At 43.3% G+C, this 27,189-nt stretch overlaps 1 protein-coding gene across 4 annotated transcripts in view; it reads left to right on the top strand.

Moving 5' to 3' along the window:
• The window catches only part of SSBP3 (single stranded DNA binding protein 3), a 139,329-nt gene that overhangs the window by 102,562 nt on the left and 9,578 nt on the right, over positions 1-27,189 (top strand). The window contains exons 6-12 of one of the 4 annotated variants that reach the window (XM_034778507.1): positions 15,529-15,609; positions 16,327-16,386; positions 20,811-20,877; positions 20,977-21,053; positions 26,046-26,134; positions 26,276-26,324; positions 27,137-27,172. In XM_034778507.1, coding sequence (XP_034634398.1) covers positions 15,529-15,609; positions 16,327-16,386; positions 20,811-20,877; positions 20,977-21,053; positions 26,046-26,134; positions 26,276-26,324; positions 27,137-27,172 — 459 coding nt within the window. The remainder of the gene's footprint in view (positions 1-15,528; positions 15,610-16,326; positions 16,387-20,810; positions 20,878-20,976; positions 21,054-26,045; positions 26,135-26,275; positions 26,325-27,136; positions 27,173-27,189) is intronic. The other 3 variants (XM_034778508.1, XM_034778510.1, XM_034778511.1) reach the window with 3 other exon arrangements.

Consider the following 27,189-nt stretch of genomic DNA (forward strand, 5'->3'; position numbering starts at 1 on the left):
CCCCTTCCCCCAGTGAGCTTCACACCAGATACAGGATATTCAGGAAAGGAAAGTCTGGGGATTACTGAGGATCCCGAAGGAGGAGGGATTGCCTTTCAAAGCTAGCTTTTAGCAGGGTTAGAGGAGGAAGAAGCCTGGCATGTGAAGCCAGAGAACTAGTTCCAGGTATCAAGGGAAGCGTGGTAGGAGGCACAAGGCCAAGAATGGGGAAAAAGGAGAACAAAGAGAGAAGGGTCATGGGGAACAATGAGATCAGCCGTGCCCGTCTCGAAGACCTGTAGAGTTGTCAATGAAGATTACAGGGGGAAATAAGGAGGTCAGTTTGGGGGGTGATTAGTTTAGAGATGACAGTGGACATCTCCTCCTTCAGGCTTTTGGCTTTGTAGGAGAGATTGGAGATAAGGGGGCAGGTTTTGGGTGTATTGGAATAGCAGTGGTGGTTGAAGCCATAGGGTCACTGGGAGGGAGTAGATCTTAATATAGCACGCACAGCTGTGAGCCCAACAGGCTCTTACATTGTAATACTGGGTACGAGGTTCTCTAGGGCTGATGAGGTTTGTAAAAACTCTCATCGTGAAGCCATTTTCACTGTAGCCTGTGGGCCAAATGCGTGACCGGCAGAGTTCTGAAATCTAGTTGTATCCAAGATGATGGTGGCCCTGGGAGACTATTGGTCCCAGCATGTAATGCCCCAGCTGCAGGCCACAACTTTGTGTTGGAGTTTGTGGTGGAGAATGCCTACAGTCTATTCCATTTTATAAAAATTAGCTGCAACCTTTCATCTTGTGGCAAATGGTAAATGCAGCCTTCAGTTGTGCAAAGCTTGGACACACTTGATGGTAAAGCATTGTCATTAGATCCCTGTTGCTGCCAGGCATCTTGCCAAAAATGAAACACTTTAACAAGTGCCGTGTACACATATATGGGTTCAGAATGTTAATGAACTAGTGGCAGGAAACTCTCAGGTTTATCATGTGACTGTACTATGGTCACATGGATGGTTACCTGCTAAAATTCCTTTCCCTTCCTAATAGTGACCTATAGTACAAAAACGTTTTTTCCCTTCACTCATCTTCAAAAAGGTCAGGGAAGTTCTTCCCATCCTAGTTAGAAAGCTAAATTTATGTCTAATGTCAACAGCAATAGACTAGATCTCTCCTGTTCCTAACAATGGACAAAAGGGTTACTGCTCGAGCTACAAACAAAAGTTTAAGGCCTTATTAGTAATGAGTAAATGCCATGTAAGTGTGCATGTGTGTGTACATGTATATGTACACACATATGCATATATAATGAGACACACTCTGGTTATATATTTTCTCCAAAGTTTGAACTCTGTATGTCGCTCTGTAACACACTCTGATGAAATGGAAAGTTGAACATAAATCAATGTCTGCTGCTGTTAGCTATGCATCAGCAGTTAGTGTGAGAGATGCACCATAACAAAGCACTAGCTAGTCAGTGTTCCTATACTGCCCCCTAATGCTTAGAGATCTTGGGACCTGTGAAAGATGGTGGGATTTCTAAGTTGGTTTTTCCTTCGCCTCCTTAGCGTTCATTACCCAGAATAAATGCATTTGTTTACTAGCTTGTAATCCTGTTGGTAAAACAGAAATGAGACTAATGGAGGAGAAACTGAGGTACTGTGTGCAACTCATGATTCCCCCTCGGTGAAGCTTTCAGGCTACTGTGCTTTTTTGGTATCACATCAGATGTCTCTCATTAATGTTTCTAAAGCCTTGATTATTGCACTTCCAAGTAGCTCTTATTTAATTGTGTGAGTGCTTCTATATTACTTATTTCTCTTGTGCTGGAAAAACTGGAGATCCTTGTCATTTCATTTATTTTCTTCTTGGGTTTCAGGCATAAACACATCACTCCTGATTGTGTAATAAAACTCAGCATATGCTTTCGCCTGCTAATAAACCAGTGGCAGTCTGTTTTCTCTCTCAAAATATGAGGTGGGAACTGATTGGTTTAAAAAAAACCAACTCCAAGTAGTGTAGACACCAGACTGCTGCTTAACCAGTTAATAGGAATAGACCAAAAGAGAGTGTAGCCGGACTCTGCATTCTAGGCTCCCCAGATCAGAATAGTGGGGCTGCTGCTGCACCACCAATGTGTGCCGCAGGCTACATGAAGAGTCTCGGTCTGGAGCTTGAGGGCCAGAATGTTGCATCTCTCTTGCCACAGTTACAACATTCCTTCCCCACGTAGCCTCGTGCCTTGGGGAAAGGACCGCTGTAGCCCAGAGCAGACCTGTTTGTACTTAAGTACATGTGTAGCCAGCCAACCCTGGTTCTTCCATGGAGCCAGAGAATGAAGCCACCATCAGCCCACCCTAGTGGGGTTAGTGCACCACTCTTACAACCCTGTCACTGCTGGTTTCGTAGGAGTGGGAGCCTCAGGCCATCAGGAGAGGATGGCTTTAAGGAACAGACATTGCTGGCAGGGCCGTTCACATATAATATGAAGTTAAGGGGAAACAGAAGGAATTTTCCTTACTCTGCTATCATGTCAGGAACCAACATTTTTCACAAGTTAGCCTTGTTACATGGGCTTTTCTACTTGAATGTGAGCTATTTCAAACACCGATTTCTTACCCTCACTACTCTGTGGACCCCTCAAAAGAGCAAAGTGCTGGCAGCAGCCACAGAACTTTGCTCTCTTTCACCCACCACCTCTATGGATCAGTCTCTGCTAGACAGCATGAGAAGGGCAAAACACCCTGTCTCCTGCTTCCAGGCGAATGTGAAGGTGAATGTCATGAGACTCCTAGGAAGCAGCAAGAAAATACAGGGGTAAGGGCTTATCCTATTTGTTCTGCCTGTGGAAAATATTCTCCAATAGGCTTCTCCTTCCCAGCTCCCGGGAGGGCCCCCACAGATCAAATCTCTAATGGTTCCCCATGGGGATATCTCGATTCAAAACTCTATTAAGTGGTACATTTTGATGATACTGTCTAGCCAGGGTTCAACATGCTTCCTGGGCATTGCTCTCCATAGTGGATTTGCATTTTCCACCAGCAGCTTCGACATCTTCCCTCCCAACTGAGGATGACCTCTTTCCAAGAGCGCATGGGACTAAAGATCAGTGGTATTAGCCTTCCAGCTGTTCACAGCGGAGGCTGGCTTTGTCTGGCTGACCATTACATCTGGGAATGATGTTCAGCCCAGCTAGCGGAACAGGGTGTTCAGTCATACAAGAAACCTGCAATTTAGAGTTTGCAACAAATGCTGCCTGCCCCCTTTCCTATGAGACAAGGGCTGATCCTTAGTGCTCTTCGTTTTCTGTTTATGCATCGTCCCAATTTCAAGCCTCCATTCCAGGCTTCTCCTTCTCCTAAAACAAAGAGCTATCTTCCTAGAAACTCAGGGCACTTGAATCACTTTACCTTCAGCAGTCCTCTTCGCTTTTCTAGGGAATAGAAAGCTGTAGCGTTACGCATAGAGCTCAGTTATGGGATCCCGCATGGCTTCTTGTGACAACCAAAGCCCATTTTTGCTAAGCACGTCCAGTGCCTCAGACAGTTTGTGAGAGACGGCCAAAAGCGTACCCCGTAAATGTATTCGCAACAGGAATGGTCTAGAGAGCTCCAAGACTATCTTCTGCAACAGTAGGTTCTCATGGCAAACTCAGCCCCACAATACAGGTGCCAACAGACAAACCCAGGGGAAGCAGGGTCCAGTTGTTGTGGAGAGAGATGAGTTGCTTTCTATCAAACGGGGCAGGAAATCAGTACCTCACGGTCGGCACAAGAAATCTAGCAGGAGATTATTTGAGCAGGCAGAAAGTTTTTCCCAGGGAGTGGTGCGTGCGGAAGCATTCACAGTGGGTGTATCAGCATTGCCCTAGTATTTGGATTGGTGAGAACTTGCCAGATCTGTTCCACAAGGGACTCATTCCCATACTTGGAACTAGTTACTATGTTTTCCTGTGCCTTCCCCTGAATATGATGGGATTTCCAATAGATTCTCTCCTTGGTGGTTCCTTGCAGATGAAGTGGGCTTTGTTGGCCTCCTCTGGCATTTCAGTTAGTTTCCAGGAGGATTCACATGTTGGTTGGCTTTCAGATACCCCTTAAAATGAAAGCTCTCGACCTCACGAAGCCATCAGATGGGGAAAAATCTCTTCTGGCAGAATCTCTCCTCCTGATGGTGGTATTAATTTGGACCAGCGTAAAGAATTATTGTCCTGTTTTGTCCTTTGTTTCTTCACACTGCAACTTCATTGTCCTTTAGAAAGACAGATGGCAGAAGGTGCTTAAACAGTGTTGTCTGCCTTTGCATGCCCAGGCTGCCAGTCTGGGAACTCTCCAGAGGGCTGTATTTGGGTTCTTACAGGAAAACAGTGGGCTTTCCTTCCATTATTTATGACAAAGGGTCACGTGCTCCTTTGGTTTGAATTGGGATGCAAGACTTCTCCCTCAAATTGTTGTCCTAACCTAATCACACTTGGACTGTAGGGGGTGGGGGGTGCTGGATATTCTAAAAGAGCGCTAAAAAGTTCTCATGAGGACAAGAGAGAGGGAAATCTTTTGATAAGCTTGGTTGTGTGGGAGGGAATGTAAGCCTCTGAAATTCAAACTCCTTAGCTAAGGACCAGGATGTGTATAGGAGAAGACTGTTCTAGAAAGAATTCCCTGCACCCAGAATAGTAGAGCTCATGAGACATGAATTGTAGCCTGAGCCTTGGCAAAGGAGGTTTTTAGAGTGGTCTCTTCTGGCATTCACAAAGGGTTGCAGGTTTAGACTCTTCTCCCCTAGGTGCAGCAGTAAGTTGTAGAGCTCTTCAGACAGTAAGTACCTGTTTCTTACTGTCACTAAATCCTTGTGTAGTTGGGTATATTTTTAAGAGCATTGTTGTAAAGACAATCTCAGACAATGAGGATTCTTACCTGTCAGTAAACTTAGTTTCTGCTTTGCTTTGCCAGTTCTGAGGGCCCCCTCCAAGTCGCTTCATAGCTGGGTGACTGTTTCGGGGAGTGACGATATGGAGCGGGAGATGAGTTATTGAAAGTTTTTGTCTTTAACTCCCCCCCCCCCCCCCCCCCCCCCCAAAAAAAAAAAGAGCTTATGTGGTCTGTAACTTATAGCTGCTGGAGTTTGATTTGGGGGAACAGAACAATTGGTTAAAAGAAAATCAGTATTGTTGAGTTAGAGATGCTTGAAGCCGTTGATGCCAGGAAGGAGTCTATTTAAGGTTTATACTGGGAGTGGTAGGATGAAATGTAGAGAGAAACTTAAACTGGCTTTCAGGATAAACTTTCAAAAGTGCCATAGTGGTTTAGGAACCAAAAGTGACTTAGCAGTAGGTGAGAGAAAGTTGAAGTCATCAGGCCTAGTTTGCTATCCAGAGAATTAATGCTCTACTCACTGTCACACCCAAACCATACACACATAATAGTCAGAAATACAGCCACATAGCTGTAGAGTCTTAAAGTAGTATCTACCTCTAGCACTATCTTAAATAATTCCTCTCCTCGTAACGTCTGAACTCAAATCTATCTACCCAGTCAATCTACACATTTTCAGAAGTGACTTAGGAGCCTTTGTCCCATTGAAAGTCAGGCACTTAAGGACTATTAATATTATTATTAAAATATTTTTCCATAACAGCATTATAAAAGTGACACCCCAGCCAAACTAGCAGCAAAACTACAGCAGTTTAAACATTTCTGAGCGTGGTCAGCTTTAGAGTTGGGAAGGCAGCCTCTAGTCCTGTGGCATAGTCTCCCAAGGACAGTGAGGGACGCTCTCATTCTTTGAAACGTTTAAAATCCCGGCACAAAGCCCACGGTAAATGTAAGGGACTAGAGAGGGTAATCGTGTCAGGACGACTGACTCGGTGACCTATAGTTGGGCTCTTCCTTCTCGTAACTTATGATTCTGGAACATCACAGCTATGGGGGAGGATGGGTGTTCGACAGTGTTCCAAAGCAGGACTGGTCCTGCTTAACTGCCACTTATCCTGAGCAGGGAGAGTAACCAAGCTGTTCAGCAATGTATTGGATACTAAATCCAAACTTGTAGGCAAGAGTCGTCATTTCAGATGCTCATAGGTCAGCCATTTGAGTCTCCTAGTAATTGAGGTATGGCTTGCTAAACACCCTGAATCCTGCCAGAGCCCTGTATCCTGGACCTGAGTACATGCTGCTGCAGGACAGGCTTTTTTTGTTTGTTTCCTGTCCTTCGGACTGTAAAATGCGGTTGCATTCCTGACTATTGCCTATATGGCTTGAGTTAAAGTCGAGCATTAATCCTTTGGCTAGCAGGGCAGGCCTGATGCCTTTAATATGCATCTCACCTACTGGTAATGTTGTCGTGATTTAACTGTGGAGTTCTAAAGTAGGGGGAAATGATGGTATCTGCTGTTATGGAAAATGCCTCTTTAATCTCTGCAGTGTTTTCTGATCGAATGATTGAAGGTTCTTTGATGCATTCCTGCACTTATTTTGAAGGATTCCAGAGTTTCTCTAATAAAGAATTTATTAGTGATTTAATTTTCCCAGTTGGCATCTTTAAAATTTGATCTTTTAAAAAGGGGGCTAGGTTCTATTTTCTACCCAATCAAATATACAATTTCAGACCTCTCTCTAATGATGGTAAACTACATTTTGGGTGCCCTCTTTTATGTTGGAATGTGTACCTAGAGAAATATCATTTAGAACATGGGATACATTCCTTTAGCGAAGTATAAATTGTAGATAACTTGTGGTGTTGATACTTTACCTTGTTATACCATCCTTCATTATTCTCCCCACCCTCAGAGGTACTTGAAAATGTTTTAAAAAAAATGATCTGAAAGTATGCAGCTCATAAAACATGATCCATTTGTGCTAAATTATTCCTGAAAAACACAAACACACACACACTACCTATGATCGCTTGTGCAATTTTACAAGAAGACAAAACACTTCTATTCTCTATTGGTATAGATTTGTTGCTAAAAGACACATTTCTCATAGCTCATTACAATGGCCTTAACTAGATAGACTATGCTGACAGAAATGGACCAGAACACCTACAGGTACCCGTAATTGTCTTCCCAGACCACTGTGATAAGTCTTTCAGAAGTACCTGAGAGAAGATGAAGCAACTTTTATCAAGCAATGAGTTAAACCATTGTTTCCCAAAGTGTGGGCAGAGACTGGGACAGGTTGTTTCCTGAAGTCTCATCTTTCATTATTAAAAAAAAAAAAAAAAAAAAGTTTCTAGCTGTTATAGCTCTGAAGAAAACTTTCAAAATGTGAATTGAGCATAGGTGATGTAGACTCAAGCAGATCTCAACAGAGAACTTGAAATGTCTGAGTTGCAAACTGCCCCATTCGTTTCATTGGGTGCTAAGTCAGATGCTGATGTGTCAAATGTCAACATACTTTGATGAACAGTGAATAGCTAATTATGTAGAAACAATAGGAATTATGTTCAGAACATCTACCCCAGCCCATCTCAGTGGAGATGACCCAAAGAACTAGCCAGAGTAGGGCTGCTGGGAGAAAAAATGAGTTTAATTTTTCTGAAAAGGGGCTCAGCGTTCACAAGTTTGGGAAATACTGGGCTAAACCATCTAAAAGAGATATTGAACTAATCACAAAGATCAGCGCTCACTTGCTCAGAAGCACTTGTTTTTTCCTCTTAATATGGAATGAAATCCCTGATAATTAGTCTTGTACCTGAACAAGCATTTAAAAAAAAAAAGCTTTTTTGGTGAGCGAATGGCCCCATCCTATTAGACAAGTTAGGTAATGTATGTTGAACATCCTAATAGAAGCGTTGGTTCCCCGATAGGAGACGATGAATTGGCTCCATAAAGCATTCTATATTTCTGAACCATTTTGATCAGTCAGATGAGTTCACTCATAGATTTATAACCAAAAGAACAATTGTCTTGGTTTGGTTTTGTTTGTTTTAAAGAGGAAAATAAAGATCCAACAGGCACTCTTGGTTGAAAAGCAATTCTCCTCGGTTGTAGAACATCTGCAAATATTTAGAGATAACGACATCCAGAGGTTCTGCTTTTTTTCTTTTCTTTTTTGAATAAGAGGTATGAAATGAATCTTAAGCGGTGCTGTAAAAACTGGAAGGGTTTGGGATGTGGGAGAGCAGAAGAAAATAGAATGGAAGGCTGCAGTTTAATTTGAGCACAATGGATTTAGTGGCCTCAGGGTAGCAGACAGGAAGTAGCTAACATTTTCAGATGCTTGTTGTTGTTGCCGTTTGAAAACATCCAGCTCCTCCCAGGCTGCATAACAAGTTGAAAGAGCATGCAGCGTAAGTTGAAAGAGCATGCAGCGTTTGCTGAGATGTTTGCATAAACTGTACATCTGCAGTTATATTATCCAGAAGTAGCTGTCATGAGCATTGCTATTGAAGAATAATGCGGCCATGAGGATTTGATTTACTGCCCTGTGCTGCTCGCCAACAAAATGTTTCACAAAGTCTTGAATTTCCTGGGAGTATGTTACAATTTCTCGCGTGCTTGCAGCTTGCACAGGGCCATTACTGTCTGTCTATTGTGGAGCGGAGGAGGGGGGAAGGTTTGGCGTTTCTTGGAAAGGACTCAATTAACCGCTGCTGCTCTTTATGCTGTATTTTGGCAAACTGAACTTTCTGGAGATTAAGCAAGTTGTACCAGAAAAAAGGACTGTCTGTTTGGAAGTGTGCAGACAGATCCCATTCCAAGACCACTTTTTCTTTGGAGGAATTCAGAGGAGATGTGCTGTTGTGAATTGCAATGATCTACTTGCTGATCAGTCTTACTTAAGAGCAGAGATTGATCTCTCCCCTTTTAATTAACACCGGCAGTTAGGGCAGAATCACTCTAATGCTTTTCCGTGTAATGTGGGCAGGGGGTGCATGGGGAAGGGTGAGACGCTTCTCAGACAGCGTGCTTGCCTCATGCATGCAAGTGTCGCTTTTAACCTCTGCTGCTTTGTCCCAGGTTATTGTTTTCATGTAACAGGGAAGAAGCCAGTGCTAGTTGAGTGTGAGTTGACTATACCTTCACGCATCTGTTCCATTAAAGGGTCAAAAGATGAAAGTCCCAAGCAATGGCCAATTCCAGATCGAGACACAGATGTTTTCAAATATCTGAGAGTCTCACTCCTTTTCTAAGTGGGGTTTAAATGGTACCTGAAACTTCTCAAACACAACGGTAAGCAGTCTCTGCCCTCCTCTAACTCCTTCTAAACCATATGGTAACTAAGCTTGTTAGAAGAAGGTAGACAGCATCTTAAGGGAAAAAGCAAGCACCCAGTCCACGTTTGATGCATTTCAGTGGCAAAACCCCAAGACACACTTCTAATTTGAAGGCTGGATGGGGCATTCATTCGCTGTCAAATTGCTGATGTTTTACTCTGAATCCCTTATTCTGTGAAATAGATTTCCTGGTCTTAAAGCTTTAATCATAGCTCCAAAATTTCAATCTGCTTTACAACAATGCCCTAAATGTATCTTAACCACACCTATCTGCAGGCTGGTATATGGAAAACGGTTCTTCGGCAGAAGCTGATTCATGGCTGTATTGTGGGTGCTTAACTCTGCTGTGATGAAAGTGAAGCTTTATTTATCAGGGCAATTTAATGACAGGTGTGTTTGAAACTCTTGCTGTGCATTACTGTTATCTGCAGAGCTCCAGAAGTGCTATTCTCCTATGCCACTTCTAGTCCTTCTCCACACAGTCAGTCGAACCAATGCTGAAATATTCTTGCCTGTAACCGCTTCAACCACAGACAGGGTGTCACTGATTCTATCGAAATCAGTGTTCAGGCAGGACATTGACTAGTCCCCATTCTTTTCCGAGATCTTTCGCTTTTTGGAGGGATGCAACTGACCATTTGGGCATGTGTGTTAACAGGCTAGAAGTTTCTTGAAAGTTGTTAATTAAAAATCGCTAGCTACCTTGATTTTTTTTTTTTTTTTTTTTTTGTACAAAAGGAGCTACTCACATTTTGGGGAAGCCACTGGATTTCCTGCCGCAGTTCGCTAATGATGCTTTTAGGAATGATAATGATCTTTAATTTTTTTATCCCTCTGATGCCTTGTATGATTAACGGTAGACCGGGGTAGGCAACCTATGGCACGAGTGCCGAAGGCGGCATGCAAGCTGATTTTCAGTGGCGCTCACGCTGCCCAGGTCCTGGCCACCGGTCCGGCGGGCTCTGCATTTAATTTTAAATGAAGCTTCTTAAACATTTTAAAAACCTTATTTACTTTACATACAATAGTTTAGTTATATATTATAGACTTGTAAAAAGAGACCTTCTAAAAACATTAAAATGTATGACTGGCACGCGAAACCTTAAATTGGACTGAATAAATGAAGACTCGGCACAGCACTTCTGAAAGGTTGCCGACCCCTGCAGTAGACCATTCTGCTCTGAAACTGAAGTCCATTTAAGATAAAGGCAGAAGGTGTTACTGAGATGCATGGCAAAATGAGAAATCCATCTTTTAGCCTTATTTTAAAAGCAGCTTAAATGTAAACATTAATGACTTTCATTGGTCTCTCCCCGAACATAGAAGAAGCAGTACATCCTAGTGGCAGGGAAAGCTGTCATATGTTGTCATACTCTCCTTACTCTGTTCCTGTCAGAGCAGCAGAATACCTGGTGTCAGTGATATTACTACTAAGGTTCCCCTGCAGGTAGTGCCAGGTTTATATCCCCTTTTCCTTATGTGACAACCTGCCATACCCCAGAGTCAGTGAAAATCTTGAAAGCCCCTAGATATGCAACCAACCCAAGTAACTCATGAATCATAGAATATCAGGGTTGGGAGGAACCTCAGGAGGTCATCTAGTCCAACCTCCTGCTCAAAGCAGGACCAATCCCCAGACAGATTTTTGCCCCAGATCCCTAAATGGTCCCCTTAAGGATTGAACTCACAACCCTGGGTTTAGCAGGCCAATGCTCAAATCACTGAGCTATCCCTCCCCACAATGTGTGAGACCATTAGGTTTACATAGACACTTGCCATTGCTAGGTTAAGCACCAATACACAGAGCCGGCTCCAGGCACCAGCCCAGCAAGCAGGTGCTTGGGGTGGCCATGGGGAAGGGGCGGCACGTCGGGCTCTTTGGGGGCGGGTCCCTCTTGGAGGGAAGGACCTGCTGCTGAATTGCCGCCGAAGAAGAAAGTGGCAAGTGGCGCGGTGGAGCTGCAGCCGATCGTGGCTTGCCCTTTTTTTTTTTTTGCCACCACTTGGGGCAGCAAAAACCCTGGAGCCAGCCCTGCCAATACACAGGGATGCTCAGTCTGGTAATTCTCCAGGGTGTGTCAGCTGGTGGGAGAGGGTGGTTTAGCAATACTGTTACTGAAGCTGCACTTGCTGCGCTCAAGGGTGTGAAAAAACACCCCCCCCCCCCAGTGCAGCGCTGTAAAGCGCCAGTGTAATCAGTGCCTGCTATTCCCCTCAGAGAGGTGGAGTACTTGCAGCGCTGCAAGAGAGCTCTCGCAGCACTGGCGGCAGCACTGTGAATCCACGAGTGTAGCCAAGGCCTAAACTGCTCTTGGGATAAGCCTTCTGCTCTGCATGGGAGCCCAAAATTCTTGGGTATGCTGGCCAATCCAGCGGAGTGGTGACAGTGCTGCTCTCACTGAACTGCATAGCTCCCCCTGCTGGCGCGTTTCTGGGCTGACTGCAGCCTTCCCAGTTGCTCTGCCCGGAATGGAGCAGACCTTTCCCCTTCTGTCTGTGACAGAGCCTTTCTCAAGTGATTTCTCCCCCCGCCCCCCTCTTTCCGGGAAACAAGGTTCCTGTTTTGTTTTGTTTTTTGTTCCCCCCCTGGCAATTCCCTCACCCCAGCTTGGCTTCTTGGAATGGAGAGGACCTTCATGAGTAGTCCCGCCCCCCGCCCTTCCTGGCATGTTCAGCGCAGGGTTCTTAATGTGCAGGGCAGGTGCTTCTGAGCTCCGAAGGATTCCCCAAGCACTTACCGCCCCATTGGCACACCACCAGGTCTGCACTGCCTCCTGCTGTGCTGTATGCTTGGGGCGGGGGGGAGGTTTCAGCAAGGCAGTCTTCACACTGGGCGCTGGCCTGTATCCCCTCCAGTAACTGCCTTTCCTGCAAGCCAGCCTGCCCTCCCCACCCCCCCGCGCTTCGCTGGCAGATGGGTTGGAACTCCCTTGGGGACAGCAGCAGAACACCGCCTGTCTGCTCCCCCTGTAGAGCCTGAATCCAGCCGCAGAGCCTGCAGCCATGTTCCAGTAAGGGCCAGAGACTCCCTCCCAGGGAGTCCAGCATCAAACTGTGTGTTCTTCCGGATAGAGCAAGCCCTGGTGTATCGTGGTTCCTTGATGCTTCCTGATCTCAGCTCCTGCTGCTTTCTTGGCCTTACGGAGTCGCATACAGATTCTGGCATCGGCGAGGCCCCAACACACAATGCCTCTCCTTTTCCCCGGGAGTTACCTTAGGATCCCCTAAGAAGGCTTTTTGCACAAGGGTCTGAGGAGGTGCTCATTGAGGTTAGTCTCATCACTGTGCCACACTCCCTCCCCTGCTGAAGTCATTGGTTGCATCCTGATATCTGTCGCTATGTGTATCTGTAGCTACCAGTTGCCTCCTGATTAGGTCACCCGGGGAACCAGAATCTTTTTAAGTGGTGCAACTGGCCCTTACTAATGCTCCTTTCAAACAGCCAGCCTTGGTGTCTGTTTCCTGACTCTCCAGATCGCCTTTCTCCTGCCTTTCAGTTTGGTCGGAGGGTTAAGCGAGCAGGGTTCCTTTATTGTATTTTTGTAGACCTGTAGTTACAACTCTCTGGCCGGGCGGGTTTGCATGACAGCCCTAGACTGTGCCTGGCTTAGAACACTGAGCCCCTCCTAAAGCAGGCAACAGGAAAAGGAACCATCAGTCATGAGCCTTTATGCCACTTACAAATGCACTTTCATTCTCAGGAAGCGGTCTGGGCAATAATTTGTCTGAACCGTTCTCCTCTGCGGAGGAAGGGGTAATGCCTTGCTCGTAGTGTTGGGCAGTCTCATGAAAGCGGCTACATTCTCTTGGTTTGCCGCAGCGATCAAACCATCCCATTCCCCAGGTAGATAAATCAGCACTCCAGGAAACGCTATAGAGATTGGGGTTCATTCTGCCAAAGATGCAAGGTATTGGATGGAGAAACATCAGCCCTTTTAGCAGTCTTGTAGGTTTCTTCCCAACTTGTGGTCAATTCCTTCTTTCCCAGTACATTACAAAATTGAGTTGGCCTTTTCTCTTTGGATACAGTATTTGGGCAACAGGCCTGTCTCTCTGCTCTGTGTATGTTTCAGGATGAAGAGGGAGTGGTGTCTAATCTATAAATAGAGAGAGAAAATACTTCTTGTGGGAAATGGCCATTTTTGAGCTCCGAGCTACCTGAATGTACATCATAAAGGATCTCTTTAATCTTGAGGCAGTTTTAACTAGCAAGGGTTTCTCTGTAGTGTCTTTCATTTGACCCACAATCACCCTTTTCTTTTATTGGTACTGACTGTTGTTTTTGTACTTACTCACTAAGCTCCAATTCGCAGCATGTGGGTGGACTTCATAGACTTCAGTGGAGTTCTTCACAGGCTCAGCAGTCCACCTGCATGTTGTCAATTGTAGGATCCAGGGCCAAATTTACTTTCCCCATGTGGTTGGTGGGTGGTGATCACACTGACAGCTTCCCTTGAGGTCTGACTTCTGTCTAGCATAGTGGATCTATCACAGAAGAAAGGCAAAATTAGATTTATTTTTATTTATTTTTTTTGCATGTGACTGATTTCTCCTAGTGACTCTGGACAGACCCCATTCCCTGTGCTTGTCTAGTTGGTATTCAGTAGATATTTGGTTTATTATGGGATTTTCTCCTCTTTCAGTTCAGGGAGGGAATGTTAAAAAGGCCTGAAATGTCCCAGTGAAATAAACAAAATGATTGGTGTTCAAATTGCAATGATTCTAGCTTTGTCCTCTCTGCTTTGGAAGGATTTCTCTGGGGGAGGATGTCAGTTCTGCAAACATGTCAGCAGGGGGAAACATTCGGAGGGTTTTTTAAAGTGGTGGTAGGACATAGTGGGGCGTTGCAACTCTGAGTTATGACTTCTGCCCAGAATAATGAATCTAGGAGAGGCAAGAGAACTATTCTTGCCTTACTGTACTAGTTATAAATTACAAGGTAGGACTAGTTATGTATATCCTGTTAATGCAAGAGAGTTTCATATATATGAGCGTATAAACTAAACATGGAAGATTGACAGAGGGCTGTTTCTGTTTTAATCTTTGTGGCTGTGTCTTTCTGTGTAACACTTAAAAAATTCCTCTTTATTTACGGTGCACTCAAGTTTCTGTAGTACAAAAGATTTGCAGGTGCAAATGTCCTGCCTTCATTAACTTCCCCTCCCTTTTTAATTTATGTGATTTCAATTTTCCTTCCCTGTACTGTTAATTAGGGGACCCCTCTAATCAGTACCATTATCACAGTGGTATTCATGTTTAGGAAAGCTGCTAAACAAATGCTTGCAAAATTGCTAAATGGCTAATTAATGTCTGTTAATTAAGAAAATTGCTCATGGTAACAAACCATGCCATTGCTGGCAGCAGCTAGAAGGCGAACACTTGTTGAAATTAGTAACGTGGCAGGTATAGAACATCTGCTGCTGTGCTTTTACTGAAGTGTGTGGCTGCTTCACATAACATACTTACAAGGCTTATTTGCTTTCTATACCAATTACAAGTTCTTGGACTTGAATTTTTATTATTTTTTTTTTTTTTACATTAACATGCATCAGTGTATTCTTGCTCAGAGCTCACATTTTCCAAACAAACTTTCTCTTTTCATGCTTTAAAGGGGGAAAAAATTGGTGTTCAACCCAAAAATGTCAGAAACTGCTGTCTTGTGGTGTTAAAAGCTACATGCACTAATCTTTCTTTTTTCCCCCAGACATGTTTTAGTATCGCTTTACTCAAAAGAAACTTTACTTGCATCATTAGGTCATTCGTCTTGGGGAAGGATATTGGATCTTTAAGGGTAACAACACAGCCCTGCATGTAGAAATGGATTGGAGTTGTGCCATCCATTTATTGGAGCTAAACCTAGGCTTCAGCTTCAAAAATATCTGGCACAAACATGGGATGTGCTTCTAAGCAAGATCTTTGCCTCTACATTATTTTTAATCCCTTGTATTAACCATTGACCCACAAATCAAAAGGAAGCCCTTTAAGGTGTTTCCTACCTTCAGGAAAGTGTGGGAGGGTTGTGGAGAAGACTTTTTTTTTTTTTTTTTTTTCTCCATACGCACACTTTCAAAGCGTATCCAAATGTATTTGTCATTGCAGACTGGTTGAATTCTGAACCATTTACTGTAATGTTGCTGGTGTGCTTTGACAGATGTCCTATTTTTTTTTTTGCAAATATCATTATTCGTTGTTCAGTTACAAATGAATAGAAACTCATCTAAAACGAGACTGGCTTCCCTACAAACAGATCCACCAATAAATCCTTTTTAGCTCTTTCTGCGCTTTCATGTGCTAATCTATAACCTCCTTCTACTGTCTGACCTCACAGGGACCACCTGGTTCTCAGCCCTCGCCACACGCACAGCCTCCACCTCACAATCCTAACAGCATGATGGGACCCCACAGTCAGGTAAAGACACTAGAAATATGTAGGGCACTGATAACGGGGCTTGCGTTCTATTTTGCTCTTTAAGCTTGTTGGGTCTGATTGTCAGCTGATGTGAATCAGCAGAGCTCCTTTGATCCTCATGGAGCTTCGCTGATTTACGCCAGCTGGGGATCTGATCCTCAAATTTATTCTTCTAGCATCATGCCAGCGCCAATGTGAAATGTTTGTTTCCTTTTGATTTTGTATGTTCAGTTGACAATGGATTAGAAAGTCCATTCATAAGTTTCAAATATACATAGCTATGATAGTGTGAGAACTTTGTTAATTTGTGTGTTTTTTTTAAAAAATTGCATTCATAGCACTGATATGTATATATGGTTTAAGTGCTTGGCTTTTGGTTCTTGGCATTGGGTTTTTTGTTTTGTTTTTTTTGCTTCATTTACCAATTTTCTTTTTCACTTGGAAAGTGTCTAATGGTCAGGGTCTCCCATGCACTAATTTTAGCAGCCTTATATAGTACTCTTCAAGTAGGTTAAACAATCTCGCCAACAAAAATAAATCTGTGAAAAATACAAAAATGGAGTGTGAAGATCTGTTTTTACCAACTTATTTTTAAAAAAGAGATTTCTCCAGAAAATTGTGTAGATTGTAACCAGAGTCTGTCTGGAATGTAGTAATTCTCTTTATCTGCATGCTGTGAGTGCATCCTGTCATTGAACTAATTTCATGTAATTGCAGCCTTTTATGTCACCGCGATATGCAGGAGGTCCCCGGCCCCCCATCAGAATGGGAAACCAGGTATTGTATTTCCTTCATCTGTTACCTGAGTTAAGTTGGGGATTTTAAACTGAAATTTTTTTTGGCAGTGGGGGAAAACTAGACTTCCACAGAGCTGAAGGTTTCTTATATTCTTAGACGACTTTGTGGTATCTGTCATTCAAATAACATTAACTCACTGATTAACAAATTCCATCAAAACGTTTTCTCCTCTTTCCATGAGGGGTTTGTAATGCATTGAATCTCAAGAAACCATTTGCTGGTAGAAACTCAATCACATAAATGTAGTAAATATCAGGACCTGGCATAGAACGTGTGTTCCCTCCACTGCCAACAGCTTCTTCGCTATCAAGAGAGCTTCCATGTAGTACGCAGTTCTGAGTTCTCCTTTATAATCACACAAACTTCTTGGTTTTCCCTGACTGTCTCCCATGATTTCAGCTGATATAAACAAAGTTTTGATGTGCGAATGATGATGGTTTACAACAAAACTAGCGTAAAATGTAAATTTTCCCTGGAATCTTTAAAAATCAAGGTGATGCATATAATCCTGCTGTTAGAGAACTGGTCCACCAGAACATTTAGAAAGAACAGGAGTACTTGTGGCACCAGAACACTTAGATCAGCGGCAGGGTTAAATTTTAGTTGTGTTTATCCTCTGCCTTATGGCAGCTTAAAAGAAAATGGGGGTTTGTTCATATAGTTATACCAGGGAGGGAGAGGAATTAATTATTTAAGCTCAGTACCAATGTGGACACAAGAACAAATGGATATAAATTGGCCATCAGGAAGTTTAGACTTGAAATTAGATGAAGGTTTCTAACCATCAGAGGAGTAAAGTTCTGGAATAGCCTTCCAAGGGGAGCAGTGGGTTCAAAAGACCTATCTGGCTTCAAGACTGAGGCCTTGGCTACGCTTGGGATTAACAGCGCTGCCACAGCAGCACTGTGAAGCACGAGTGTAGTCGCGCCGCCAGCGCTGCGACTGCAAGTACTCCACCTCGCTGAGGGGAATAGCTTGCAGTGCTGCGAGCGAGCGTGCAGCGCTGATTACACTGGCGCTTTACAGCGCTGCACTCGCTGCACGTGTGGGGGGGTGCGTTTTCACACCCCTGAGCACAGCAAGTTGCAGCGCTGCACAGCACCAGTGTAGCCAAGGCCTGAGCTTGATAAGTTTATGGAGGGGATGGTATGATGGGATAGCCTAATTTTGGCAATCAATTGATCTTTGACTATTAGCGGTAAATATGCTCAATGGCCTGTGATGGAATGGTAGATGCGGTGGGATCTGAGTTACTACAAATAATTCTTTCCTGGGTGTCTGGCTGGTGAGTCTTGCCCACATGCTCAGGGTTTAGCTGATTGCCATATTTGGGGTCGGGAAGGAATTTTCCTCCAGGGCAGATTGGCAGAGGCCTTGGGAATTTTTTCACCTTCCTCTGCAGCGTGGGGCATGGGTCACTTGTGCAGAGAATCCTCCAGCCTTGAAGTCTTTAAACCACGATTTGAGGACTTCAGTAGCTCAGATGTAGGTTTGGGGTTTGATACAGGAGTGGGTGGGCGAGATTCTGTGGCCTGCGTTGTGCAGGAGGTCAGACTAGACTATCATAACGGTCCCTTCTGACCTTAAAGTCTGTGATTCTATGTGCAGACGTTTTAAGATTGTGGCATTTAGTTGTAATTTATCCTGTTGAAGCATATTCTAAGAATTTCACCAATTACTTTCCTTCAGTTTCTTTTTAGCAGAAGGTGTAGCACAAAGTACTTCAGAAAGTTACCTGCTTAGTTTCTATTCCAATAACATGTTGCTTTACTGTTAACAAAGGCAGACATTTTAAAATAAACCTTGTAACTCTTGTTAGCGCATTACACTGTCTGTTAAACAAGACACTGTTTTATGAATCTGATTTAGAAAACTCCATTTAATTTTTAATACTTTTCTATGACTTTTCCCCCTGCCAGTAGTAAGTGGCTCTTGTCACTTTCGGTCACCAGAACTCACTCACTCAAATCGTGCATACGCATTCTTTCTGTTAAACAAATTTAGGCATCCATTTTTTCCCTGTATCTATGTTTAGCTGTCTTATTGTAAGAAAAACTTGCGAAAGAGAAATCTATCTTACAGCCAACAAGCTTATCAGTTTGAGTCAGTTACAAGAGACAGATTTGCTACCTGAAGTGTTGGATTGGTAGAGATAAACATAGACTATCTTACCAAGTACTAAATAAGATGAAACTTCTTATAATGCATTGAAACCAGTATAAACTCTTAACTCCAGCCTTTCCCTGTGCTGTGGGGAATTGTTAAGAATAAAAATAAGCCTGTCCTGTTATCTCCTTTAAAAAAAGATTGACAGTGGGACAGTGTGTTTCTGCAGGGGTTTTAGGGAGCAAATGGGGAGGATTTGAGGAAGGTATGTCCACCCGGCTTTATGCAACTCCTCCACCTTTTCTGAATTCCCTTCCTCATTGGTGCTGGTGAAATCTCACAGCCTTGTAATGAGAAACCTGCACATGGAAAATGACACTGATTAGGCAGTTCTGTGTAACTTGTTTTGGAGTGCTTTACAATGGGGGACCTCAGCCTGGTTAGGACCGTAATCACATACGCTCTGGTGCCTGGTACAGTAGGTTCAGGGAAGAGGAGTGGAGTCAAGTGGCTAGGCAGATCCGTTTCACCAAAAGAGGGAAGACCTGAGGATGAGATCAGCTGCTTGATACCCTGCTTAGACTATTGGTGATGTCCCACCAGTTGAGAATGACTACGCTACAATTGTCTCTCAGGCTCATACATAAGAGTGCACAGGCGTGTTCTCATTTTCCTTGGCTAGAGGTTCTAGCTTCCGGCAAGTGCCGGAGAACAGGAAAGTGAAACTGATTAGGAGCAGAAGTTAAAACAGACAAGTCAATCTGTGCTGTCCAAGCCTGGTGAAATACAGAAAGTCACTTTTTTTTTTTTTTTGTCAAGTGCAGTTTTACAATGTCCCTTTAAATCAGGCTTGCAAGAAGTCCAAGCTCTTGCTGCTGAACTATGGACAGCACAAGGATGTGCTGTCTGTATCTGTAAGTGCTATGGATTAGTCTTGTGCACATTTCATGTTGCAGAACACTATTTTGATTTGTCTAATAGTGTCCAGGTGGAGCCGTGGTTCCTTTCAGTCTCCAGTTGCAATGACATACCGGAAATGTTTGTGACCAGGCATTGAGGGATATTATTTGTAACGTTGCAACTTCAGAATCTCGGCGTTCTGTGATTTTGTTTTTATACACTTGATAATTTAAGTTAACGAGGAGGATAAAACTAATCAGACTCTTAAAAAAACAAAAAACCCACTGCATTGAGAAATACTCACATAGCTTAGCTAGGTTACTGGGTAGATCCAGAGATGCAAAAACATGATAACAGGACCAAATAATCATTACTGCCTCATTTCTTGTTTAGGTGAGAAACAAGTTAATAGCAATGGGAACCATATATGAAAAGTTCATTTATTATTTTCCTACTTCTGTCTCCCAAGCTGTAAATCTATAAAGATTTGGAACGAAAACCTTCCCTCTACTCATGGCATTGATGTGTGGCCTGGCCTGCCTAAACTGTCATCCTTCCTTATTGGAGAGTCTCTAAATTTTTACAGCACGATCTATTTCATGTTGGTATTCAAATAAAAGAAAAGCAACCGTGTTTCAAAATTGTTTACAGTTTGCTTCCCCAAGGCATATGGTATCTGTGTTCTTTCTCCCCCTTTATCTGCACTGAGCTGTACATGGAAGTCCTCTTTTGAACTTTAAATAGATTTGTTGTCCAAGCAAAGTATGACTTTGAAAAAAGAAATACAGTGTTCGGGATACTAGGAAATAAGAGAAAATATACCTTTTTAATACTCCTGAGGCCATCTTTGTAAGCTATTCAGTAAGAATGTTTAAAATCCTCTTTGCAGATGAAATGTCTCTTCACTGGCAAATAAATAACTTTAATATATTTACATAGCATATTTGTCAAGTGTATACCTCGAAATTACATTGGCATTAGTATCATTTCATTGAAGTGCTTTGATCAGACATTTGCTCACCCCGACAGCCGCGTGTGTCCCCTCCTTTTTACTTACAAGTAGAAGCTTGGAATCGGACCATTAGGACAGTAGTGTGAAGGATTAGAAGAGAATTGGGGTTTGGTCTTTTTAAAAGGCTGTGAAACAAAGTAGGAGGGTTATGAAAGCGAAGTTAGGCAAATTACAGGGATTTATAGAACATGTCATGGGAGATATACAGGTCGGAGCTGTGTGTAAGCAGAGGAAGTTGTGACAAGTCCCTCGTTTCCCAGAAAATAGACCATGTCACCTGAATTCTTTGTATTTAAAGCCTTGAATTTAAACTAAATATTTTGGTTACATACATACATACAAAGCTTATTTTTTCTTCCCCCTTTTCCTCCCCCAATTTTTCTAGCCTCCAGGGGCTGTTCCCGGTACGCAGCCACTGCTGCCCAATTCAATGGACCCTACACGACAACAAGGTAAACATGCTCAAGGATGCTGGAAGGTGTCTCACTGTTGGCTTTGGGCCAAACACTTTTACTCTGCTATAATGACTTCATTGGTTCTACTCCCAACAGGGCACCCTAACATGGGAGGACCAATGCAAAGGATGAATCCTCCACGAGGGATGGGCCCCATGGGTCCTGGTCCGCAGGTAAACTTAAGCAGCACATTTTCTCTCCTGTCCCGTGCCAAATAACATCTTACGACTTCATAAAGTTTATAAGCAAAACATCATCCAAACAATCTCTAGGGGTTTCAAGAGCTGGGCGTTCTTCCCACCTACTCCCCATTAGCACTAATGCATTTTACATTAGTGCGTTGCCGCTGGAAAGCCGGTGTTCCGACAGAGCTCAGCATCCTCATTAGGGATATCGCAGAAGCCCCTTTTGCTCATTAGTCGGAGGCAGTGCTGTTTAGCTGTGACCATGTAGTGATGGTGAATGCATTATCCAGCTTGCCTTGATAACACTTAAGAAAGGGAGTGCCCACATAAAAAAGTAAGTTATTTATCACGGGGACATAACGCTTCCCTATCCTATTCTATAGACAATTTCACTTCTCTGGCGTTTAAGCCATTCTTTGTTTCCTGGATAAATCTGATGCTTGCCTCTTTCCCCTCTCTCAATTTTACCTTAAACTTCAGGTTGGGGATTTTCAATGAGGGGAAAATTTGCTGATGAGTTTTAGGGATTTTTTTCTCCCCAAAGTGGGATATGCTGAGTGATCTTCTCATGAGCTTTGGAAAGATTTTGACATCTTTTTTTTTCCCCCTGTAACTTTTTTCCAAGTGTATTTCAGAAGCTCTTGTCCAGGCATTTCAGCCAACTTGTTAGATTCCTTTATAGTAAGAGCTAAACATTGGCGTTACTCAAGAATGCTCAGATTTTTTTAAAGTTAGCAGGGTAGCATTCTCCTCTGAATTTTCACTAGCATGAGTAGTAGCTCGATGAACAACAAAATCTTCTGTAGTTCCTGAATGATGCCAAATCCCTGTTTGGTTGCATACGTCCCAGGGAGTGGGGGAACCAGTCCAATTATGAATACATTTTAAATGAAGTAGATCTGGGTTAATATATTCTGTCTTTGTGTTGATTCATTTTAACAAGTGAATTTGCATGCTACTATGTTGACTCACTCCTGTTTGTTCGTTGTGATAGACTTGAAACAATATACTACCATATCTCAGATGTAGGTTTATCCTCCGACTTCTTGTTTCCTGTGTTGTCTTCAGTGCTGTTTAACCCTGCAGTAAATGAATGTGTGTTGCACAGTTTTTCCAGGAGGCTCTTGGGCTAAAGAGGTCTTGTGTGAAGAGAGTTAAGAAATGATTTAACGTATGCAAAACTGTTGAATACTGACAAGAAGGGAGAAAAGTTGATTGAATAAAAATGTATATCCTTGGGCATGGTGTGAAACTCCACTAGATTCCCCACACCTCGGGGGAAAAAATCCCAAGCATTCTTTGCGGGCGAGCTTAGATTCCAATTGCTTTGTTATACATTTTAATGGTCTGGCACTGTCAGGAACTGGTACAACAAAGCTCTTAATAGTCCCACATGTATGATTACAAAAGCCTGCATCTGTTGCGCTTGCATCAGCCAAGCAAAAAGTGCCATGAAAGTTCCGGATGCTCTGTGCAGTTTGGACAATCCAAGGTGATTGCCGTAAAACTTGAAAGTGGTTGCGTTTTAATCGAGCACCGGGTAGGTTTTTGTCAGTCACAGGTGGTATTGAAAGTTGGGGAGTTTTAGGGCTCTCTCTCTTATGCTGGGACTATTAGACGTTAGAGAGAGCGCCTTGTTTAATTTTCCTTTAAACAAGTGCAAGCCTGTGAAAATGGGACGTGCAATCTCATCAACCAGTTGGCATGTTTTTGAGTCTTCCTAAAATGCTAAAGAAGCAGGTGCTCTGAAGCTGTAGTGCATACAAGAAATAATCAAAAATATTGAACGTCACCATTTTTGTTGTGTGTAATAAATCATTGTGTACACACTACCCACCCACTACCTTCCCAAAGGGTTTTTTCAAGACCTTCTAAAATAAACATTCGTATAAAATACATTTTTATCCAACCAATGGTAACCTGCAGTCATGTACCAGCCACCTGACATGAACTGAAAACCAGTCATCTTTTACAATCTAGCATCATGGTTTAAACTCTGACTTCCTATCTCCTTTTTTTGATCGTAGCGTTAATTCTGTGAACAGTATAAAGGCATTTGTTGGTGCTGCTGAGGTTAGATGCGTCAGTGCTTCTATTAAATATGGTCTTCCAAGGGTTTGTAACTTCCCCATTTTAATTCACATTTTGCTGAAGGTTGACACCCAGCTTCTCAGCACAAGGGCACCTTTTCCCCTTTTTCTAACACCTTTAAAATGCTTTGGCCTGTTTGTCTGTTTCTTTCAGCTCCAATTAGAAGTACTAAGTTTTAACATGGGGTTTTATGTAGTTCAGCTTAGAAACTGAGATTTGATCAATTAAGATTTGCTAGTGATTTCTTCGGGTAACCCTTTTCATCCTCCTCAAAGTACGCATGTAGATAAGGTAATGGACCCTAATTCAGCAAAGCACGTCAACATGGGCTTAAATCCAAAGCGTTCAATGGGACTTCAGCACATGCTTAAAGTTAAGGAGATACTTAAATGCTTTGCTGAATTGGGACCATAATGAAATATTTGTACTCCTACAACACCACTCTGTTGACCTAGTTTTGCGCTTTGAGTTACAAATAAAGGTATGATGGCAGGGGAACGGAAAAAACCAAACCCCAAAATGCTCAGTCTTGTGATTTTTAAACCAGATTTCCCAAATAAGCCAACCCAAAATTAATTGGATATGTCTTGGGGCAAATCAAAAATATTGGTGGAGTACTACACTGCCAAGTACTAGGTACAGCTCCAATCCTAGGGACGAACAAAGAGTTTGCTGGAGACACCATTTATCTCCCCTCATTTGCAGCGAGAAGAGAGCCTCTTAACAGCTGACTCCATCTACCCTGCATACCTCTTGCTACACGCCACATGCCACTGCGAAAGGCAGGCTGTGTCCACGTGGCGATGCGTAGCTATAAGTGTTGGTGAAAGCCTCTGGCAGCAGGAAGTTGCCAGAGCCTTCTCCCTTTATCCCCCTGCTAGCCTTTCACTGACAGGGAAAGGCTCCTGCAGCGGAGAGCTGCCAGAGCCTTTGGGTCTTTTCCCTGCTTTGGGGAAAGACTTCGGCAGTGGGACACGTGGCTTGGGGAGTAGATTACGTACCCAAAGGGTTCAGGAGTGTGTGTTACTCTATTTGCCTAAGCAGCATCTTATGGTCTCCATTGCTGTTCTACCCATGCTAGGGGAACTAGCCATGTCTGTGCTGCCAAAAGACGTGTGCAGCGTAAGTGTATCTTAAGAGCTCTTTGAGAACAAATAGAAATTGTCCCATTCCAGTCCCAGAGGGATAGCTGTCCGGATACAGGGCCTCAGAAATACGCATAGTCAAGTTAGTGTGTGTGTGGGGGGGAGTTCTCCAGGGGCTCTCAAGGAGATGGGGGAACCTGTCGAGTGAGTAAAAGTTTGCAGGGGGAAAATGGGAGTCAGTGTGTCTGTGAAACGGGAGAGCCTTCCTTCTCTTGGGAGCCACACAGGTTTTGTTCCTCTCCTTGAATGGAGAGAGAGAGAGAGAGACACACACACACACACACACACACACACACACACACACACACACACTTTTTGAAATGGTTGGTCTAAGCTACTTGCGCTGCCATACTTGCAAATACAGGGAGCACAAAGCAAGTCCGAGGGAGAACCCTTTTGATCAGGTGCTTCATCAAGCGACTGCACTATTTCCCTCCCGTCGCTGGCTGTCAATATCCTTCTCTTTATCCCTTTTACAGTCATGGTTTGCTGGGTTGGGTGCTTAGCTCTGTGTGGGGGAGTGGTGGCTTCCTACATAAACCAGCCTTGCAAAACTGCTGAGGAAATAAATTGGTCCAGGCACAGAAGAAACTAATGCTATTTTACCTTGAATGAGTGGACAAGAAGAATTTAGCAAGGCTGATGTACACTGCGAAAGGTGTGCCCAGATACGTTGGTGATGGGCAACTGACTTGGAGAGAGGCAGAGAAATTCAGCATGAGGACTTCTGGAGCCACAGCAGCATCCTCGGGCTTGGCATTACAGTAGATATGTTCTTATTAGATCAGGTACACTGATCGGAGACTCCTGCAATAGGCAAAGCCAGGGGGTGACATAAGAAGGGAGAGCAGGTGCCTGAGTTGGGGAGTTTTGTGTAATGCCTGACGTGTTTACAGCATTTCTGTGTTGCATGTCACTTTCCACCCCACCCCGTGTACACGTGTTTGGGTTTTACGTGCTGACGTAGCATCAGATTTGACTATGAAGAGGTCAATCTGAATAGTTCTGTAGCAAAATCGAAGTCCCTTCCCTTGCAACACTGTGGGCTATGAGTCTCTCTGTACATATGTTTGTGTGTGCCTGTGTGCACATGTCTGAAATGCACATTGTTCTGTAGTGACTTTAAGACCAATCTTTTTTTGTTGTCTTTAAACTGGAGATGTAACCCTAGGAGGACAGGTTCCTTTCCCGTCTTTAGAAGGCTACTGCAAACGTTCATGCTGTTTGCATCTCTTCCATGCATCCCATTGCTTGCTCATTACACTGTAGCAATAATCTTTCAAGCAGCTACTTTCTTTTTCTCTGTCCTTCCACCCCTAAACAAAAGAGACCACAAGCCAGAAACTGATTTGCCTGCTGGAGTTGGGAGGGAATTTCCCTCCCTCCATAATAATTGTATTGCACAGTTGGTCGGGATATTCTCTTTCCTCTGAAGTGGGCCACTCCCAGAGGCCAGGTCCGGGCCTAGGATAACCCAGTGCTGTGCTCTGGTCTGCAATAGGGAAGCCATAATGCAAAATCTGTCTGGTTTCTGTATAAATCTTTTAACAGCCCATGAGGTCTTGCGGAGAGTCAATGGAAAGATACCACAGTCCTGTTTATTTTAAAGTTTTTAATTGCTTGTATGTTCATCATCATCTAATTTTTTATTAAAGTTCATTTTCACAAACTAACCCTCTTGTTTTTGTTTGTTTGTTTTTTTCCCTTCTCTTTTCTTCTCCGGTTTCCCTTCTCGTTATGGTAGACTGATCCTTGGTTATCATTGCAGAACTATGGCGGCGGAATGAGACCTCCACCCAACTCTTTAGGCCCCGGCATGCCTGGAATTAACATGTAAGGCAAAACCCATGATGCTTTGACAGCGGCTTTGACCTCTGCTTTGAAATGACTTTGGAATCCCAGTTTTACGTTGCTGTTGTGCTGTATCCCAATGTGCCATGTATAAAAAGCTTTTCTTTTTCATTTGAACTCTAGGGGCCCAGGAGCTGGTAGACCATGGCCTAATCCCAGCAGTGCTAATTCAGTAAGTCTTTTTTTATCGGTATTAGACTAGAGCAAAAATTTGTACATGAGCATCTCTTCAAGTGTGACTGCCTTCTTGTGTCTTTTGTTACAACTTCCGACTAAACCCTCGTCTTTAGAGACAGCTAGTCTACAGGTATTACATGGATGTGCCTGAGTATCAGGACAGGAGGGTAGTGTTATACCCATTTAAATGTGGGCAAACTCCCGGGCAAACATTCACCATCCTCCATACCATAGAGCGCTTCCCAGCGTAGGTGTGCAAGCATCCAGCTAACTAGAGAAGATTTTTATGTTGCACAGCATTCCGTTAATTTGGTTACTGCATTGGTGTATCTAAAAATTAAGGTTATGTTTTTGTTCTGATCTGTTCCTTAGCCAGTTTTCTGTCCATTTTCTTTGTAATTCAGGGTAAAGATATGATACTTTGCAGCACTCTGTGCACCCAAAAAAAAATGTAGGGGGAAGGATGGAGACAGGATCTTTCAGCAGCCACCTGGTCATTCGGTGACCACAGATGGCTGATGTAGTGCAGAACACCCACAACCTTGCTCTTGAACCATTAATTTTTCTTGCCTTTTTGTATCCTGCCAATAGTAGGGTTTGGGGGTAAGTGAAATATTGTGTGCCAGCATATTCAGTGCATTGTGGGCATTTATAACATGTCAGTGGCCACTACTGTAATTCAACCTAATTTCCGCTTCCGTTTGACAAAGCGGAATGTGGGCACCAGAGTTAAATATGTAAATCGGGATATTATTGATGAAATGCTGCATTTCAGATAGGTAACTATCTCCTATGATCTGTTTATAGATTCCATATTCCTCTTCATCGCCTGGTACATACGTGGTAAGTTGCTGTGCTGG

This window comes from Trachemys scripta, chromosome 8, assembly GCF_013100865.1.
Source record: "Trachemys scripta elegans isolate TJP31775 chromosome 8, CAS_Tse_1.0, whole genome shotgun sequence".
Classification (NCBI taxonomy): domain Eukaryota; kingdom Metazoa; phylum Chordata; order Testudines; family Emydidae; genus Trachemys; species Trachemys scripta.